General features: G+C 41.7%; 1 protein-coding gene across 1 annotated transcript in view; it reads left to right on the top strand.

Moving 5' to 3' along the window:
- The first annotated feature begins 3 nt into the window (after positions 1–3).
- The window catches only part of LOC148144522 (scavenger receptor cysteine-rich type 1 protein M130-like), a 31,196-nt gene continuing 25,712 nt past the window's right edge, over positions 4–5,487 (top strand). Inside the window, exon 1 of the mRNA XM_087975375.1 lies at positions 4–91. Coding sequence (XP_087831501.1) covers positions 4–91 — 88 coding nt within the window. The remainder of the gene's footprint in view (positions 92–5,487) is intronic.

Genomic DNA, 5,487 nt, shown 5'->3' with positions numbered 1-5,487 from the left:
CAGATGGAGGTGGATCCCAATAAGTGTAATTTGATGGACGTGGGAGCTCAAAAGCAAGAGGAAATCACGTCAATGAAGGTCAAGGATTTTGGTAAAGTATTTGATAAATCCCTCGTTGTAGATTGGTTCAGAAAAGTAAGTGATATGTAATCCATGGTGCTATGGAAAGTTTGGTGTAAAATTGAATTGACCATTGAAAACACAGGATGTTGCAGAACCGTGTTTTTCCCTGTCTGCAGGTGATTAACCACATATATAAAATTTGGATGAAAGTGTAGGTGGTGTCATTAGTAAGTTTGCAGACGACGCAAAAATTGGCTGATTCTGCACAGAAAGGAAGGGTGTCAAAAGTCACAACAAGTCATGGATCAGTTAGACATTTGGTTGGAGAATCAATGGATAGCGTTTTACCTGGCAAGAGATGGTGATGCATTTTTGGAAATTAAATGCAAGTGGAAACTGCACTGTTAATGGTCGGTCTCTGAATAGCATTGATTGACAGAGGGCTCACGTCCATATCTCCCTGAAAGATGCAACACAAGTGGATAAGTTAGTAAAGAAGTTATACAGCATGTTTTCCTTCTCCAGTCGGGGCAGTAAATGTAAATGTTGGCAAATCGCGCTGCAAATGTATCAGGCATCGACCAAGAAAAATTTGGAGGCTCATGCACAGTTTTGAAGGCTGCACTACTGGAAGCAGGTGGAAGCTTTGGAGAGCATGCAGAAGATGTTTCACAGAATTTTGGTGGATTGGAATGTATTAGCCACAAGGAGATGTTGGACAAACGTGGATTATTCCGTTTGAGCATCAGAAGCTGAGGGGGAGATTACTAAAGTAGTTAAAATTATGAGAGGGAGAGGCAAAGAGAATAATCAGAGTCTCCGTAGGGCGTAAATGTACAATACTGGTGGGCACAATTTTACGTTGAGAGGCAGAAAGGTGGAAGGAAAAGTCAGAGGCAGGTTTCTAACCTCAAAGATTGTAGTACCTGGAATGTGTTACCATGGGAGGTAGCATGAACAGTTATGGTATCAACAATGGTATTTAGACAGTTGAATGAACAGGCAGAGGATAGAGAGAAGCAGACCATATGCATGCAAATGGAATCAGTTTAGAACAGCATCATGGTGGACACAAGCATACTGGGCAGAAAGCACAGCTCCTTTGGAGGTCTGTTCTATGTTCTATGGTGTGATCATATAATTCTGTGACATCAGTGCTCAACGTCTTTCTCTGTCTAATTCCCATTGCTTTATCCCTGCTCCGACTCAGTGCAACTTAATATCTTCTGCATTTCTCTATGGTAATGATTTCTAAGTCTTGCACATGCTTCATATCTCCTCCTGCCTGCCTGAGAGATGTGGACAGTGTCGATTGGGAGAAAGCATTCCCGAAAACAAATGGGACAAGCAGGTGACAACAATAGTTTAGAGATCTGAAAAAGCAGCGAAGATGGACGTCACGATATGGAAGGCACTACCTGGAAACTTGGGGAATGCAGATTGAAACTTGCCACAGCATTAGATGAATATGGAAGCAAATATTTGCAAGATTATCCGATTAAGACAGGATACTGGCATTAGGTAATCATGAGTGTTTGAACAGCCAGTACAGACACGATTAGCCGAACAAACTCATTCCAGTCTGTAACGCGATTGCAACTCAGTGATTCTGTGACAGACAGACTGTCTTCAAACGTGTAGCCTCAGTCTTGGATCCTAATTCACGTTTGTAGGCACTGATTGGATCTCAAACTGATCTTTTCTGTCACGCTGAATCACTCTGTTAGACGTATGTTTACCAGTAACTAGATTACAGAAATTTTGTGCGACCGTTCAGGATTTAAGGTGTTAACATATTTATAGATTCCCAATTGACATGAGCCGGGAGCTGAGATGTGCTCTTCCATGATGAAGCACCCATTGAGATTCTGTTGAGTGTCTATTCTAATTCCGAATTTACTGTTTTTTTCCATCCGATATTTTTTATTTTAAAGGAGAAACAGGCGACAACATTCGAGCACAGAATTTACCACGGTACCAGGTGTTTCCTGTTGTTTGAACAGAAAGGCAAGACGCGCAGTGACGGTTCTGTGGTTCTGCAGACTGAGAAGCTGCCTTTTCATACACTGAACCTTCCATGAATCTTGCCAAATTCCAAATTATTATCTGCTGTAAAATATGCTTCTGCGTGGTTTGTAAAAATATGCTACGGCTCTTCGATGCAATCAATTCGTTGGTAATGTCCGGCATTTATGATATCAAAATGCGTGTTCATGCATTTCGCCTCTGTCTGAAAGATCAGATTTCTTCAGATGATTGGCAATTTGCCCTGTATCGCAACACAACCCATATATGATGTGAAATTCTGCAGCACATCTGTGAGACATGGCTCAGGCGCTGTCTTGTAGATGAATAGTTCAAAACAGCACAGGATAAAATGGAAATTGTTGATAACGTGAATGAATGTAGTTAATAACGCTAAACTGTACCCAGTTTCCAAACCATGGTAACACGATCAAAGTTTCAGATGGTGTTGGCAATCTGAATTAAGAACACAGAAGAACTGCAGAATCTTGGGACAAATATGATTTTAATGTTTTGAGTCCACAGAAGAGGGCTGGATAATGCTGATTTATGTGCAGTTCATCTGAGATGCTCAAGGGAAAGAGATGTGGAGAGTAAGCAGAGCATAAGACAGAGACAGGCCTTATAGTAGTAAAGGAGTGATGTGGATTCTAAATCGGTATTGATGATAAGTGTGACGGTCAGAACGTCACTGATCAGAGCACCTACAGTTTCTTTCAAAACACTTATGTATATTACAAACAACTGAGTTACAGCACTGATGCTGTTGTAACAACATTGATCACAGACTTTCAGGGAGAGAAAATAACACACACACTTCCACAACTTCATGTTGTATTCTGTAATCATCCAATTTTGTTTCACGTATTTTGTGATCTACACTTCCGTAAGGAGTGTTCACCTGCAAAAGGATAATTTGACATGATGACCTTTATATCAATGTCTCTGCACTTTCCATGTCCAAAGGTAGTGCGGGAAATAGGCCACATGTGTTCCTGCGTTAACCTCAGGACAAATCCAACCAGGCCAAATATTGTCTAAACCCGTTTACTCTCAGTCAGTGTTTGAAGGGGTCATCAACGATGCTGTCAAACAGGTACCACATGGCAATAGACTGCGCACTGATTCCCAGTCTGAGTTCCACCAGGGCAACTTAGCTCTTCATCAAACACCGAAAATGCTGCAAATCTCAGCGTGTCTCGCTGCGTCTGTGGACCGAGAAACATAGTGATGGAAACTCCACAAATGCCGGACTTGGTGCAGATCCAACAAAACTCAATAACCTTGACAGCATCCAGAACAAAGCAGCCAAGTGACTGTGACCACATCCACAAACATCCACTACCATCACTCAGTAACAGCAATGTACACTATTTTCAAAAGACATTGAATAAATTCACCAAGACTCCTCAGACAGCAGTCTACAAACTCACGAGAAATTCTACCCAGAGAATAAGGCCGGCAGATATGTGGAACAGAACAAGTTCCCGTCTATGCCATTCATTATCCTGACTTGGATGTATGTCGACATTTCTTCCTTGTCGTTGGGTCAAAATCCTGGAAAATACCTCCCTCACGCCATTGTCAGTCTAACTTCAGCATTTCGTGTTCAATGTTTCAAGAACCTAGTTCATGACGAATTTCTCAAGGGGGAAAATGCAATGGGTAATAAATGCTGGCAGAGACAGCGCTGCCCGTATCCAGTGATAGAATTTTAAACAGAATTGGTTACAGGGAAATGGTTTGAGGTTCAGATCATGATCTGCATTCAATTCCACAATTGATTACACTAGGAGATCTGAATTATCCCTCTTGCTGCTCCACATGTCACAAAGTGCAATGAAAGAGTCAACTACTAATTGAGGGGTGATAGGTTTAAGACACATGCCAGTGGCAGGTTCTTTACACAGAGGGTGGTAAAGGCGTGGAATGCCCTACCTGCTAATGTCGTCAACTCAGCAACATTACGGAGATTTAAACAATCTTTAGATGAGCACATGGATGATTTTGTGATAGTGTAGGGGGACGAACTGAGAATAGTTCACCGGCTGACGCAACACCGAGGACCAAAGGGCCTGGTCTGCGCTGTATTGTTCGACGTTCTATGTTCTAACTTTACTTTTTAACTTCCACAGTTTTTCACGCTGGTAGGTAACTGATGCTTTTTTTCTTGAATGTACCAATGACATCCCAATCTTTTCGAGAATTCCACTCACAGTTCCCTGAGTGACAAAACCTCTGTGCAACCCTACGAAATGGCAAACTTGTATCCCAAGACCATGACCCATTTTTCTCGATACCATAAGCCAGATGAACATCAAACCTGCATCCTGCATGTGAAGGCCGTTAGAATTATTTGCGTTTCCATGAGATCCTCACCAATGATTGTGGACACAATGAATGCAATGTTTCCTTAGAGGACACATCTGGTATGCGAGAAATCAGTCTGGTGGATTTTACTGCAACTATTCCAATGCAATGCACGATATCTTAGGCAAGGCGATCAAAACGGCACATGATACTTCAACGGTCTCTGCAATGTTCTGTAGAAGCAGTTTTTTTTAAAAAAACGTTGTTCTTGGACTGAACCCGTTTTTCAAAGAAGGTCAAATTAGCACTTACCTTTCAGTCTCGGACTTGTTTCCTTGTTTTTAGTTAATGGGGTAACGGGTCATCCGTTTCTCTTTGTTCATTATCACTAAAATACCTTTAAATATTTATTTTACTCTCTGGTGTTCTATTCTCTCCTGTTTTCTGTCCAATGTCGTTAACCTCACACTGATCCGAGTTAGACGGCATCTTTCACGCATTTGCTCTTTGACTCAACTTGTCCGGAAGGCCTTGAAGCCTGTTAGTATGGTTCTGATCAGCAAACCTCTCAAAGTCACATTTAATCCCCTCATCCAAAATCGTTGAACTGCGTTGTAAATAGCTAATGTCCCACCTTCGATTGCCCATACACTCCGTTTATCACCTCCTTCTCACTGAAAATGCACAACTTTTTTTCTCTGTGAGACAATTCTCTGTCCTGGACCGTATGTCACATATGATAGCGCAGGCTTCAGTTCTGTACACCAACCTCTTGCGCTCGATTTAATCAAAAGTGTTCAATGAGCCGTCGATACCACATGGACAGATTCTCCCATATTCAATATAACAGTTACCCCATCAAAATATTGTGGAGTTCTCAAACCACGACTTCTCTTCCATAAATAATTTCAATTTTGTCTGCCCAAATTGATGCTTGTTATCACATTGTTTATGGTGGACACTACCATGTTCAGAATATTGCAATTAACCGGACAGCCTGTACATCCCTGTTTCTCCCTTGCTCGAATATAGAACAGACAGCGCCACACTGTTCGAGTCTGATCTCCACAATCTACAGTCCTCACTTTT

This window comes from Chiloscyllium plagiosum, unplaced genomic scaffold, assembly GCF_037043375.1.
Source record: "Chiloscyllium plagiosum isolate Xiang-an unplaced genomic scaffold, Cpla_swu_hap1 HiC_scaffold_27, whole genome shotgun sequence".
Lineage (NCBI taxonomy): Eukaryota > Metazoa > Chordata > Chondrichthyes > Orectolobiformes > Hemiscylliidae > Chiloscyllium > Chiloscyllium plagiosum.
The sequence above is the reverse complement of the archived record's forward strand: the minus strand, read 5'-3'. Positions and strand labels throughout refer to the sequence as shown.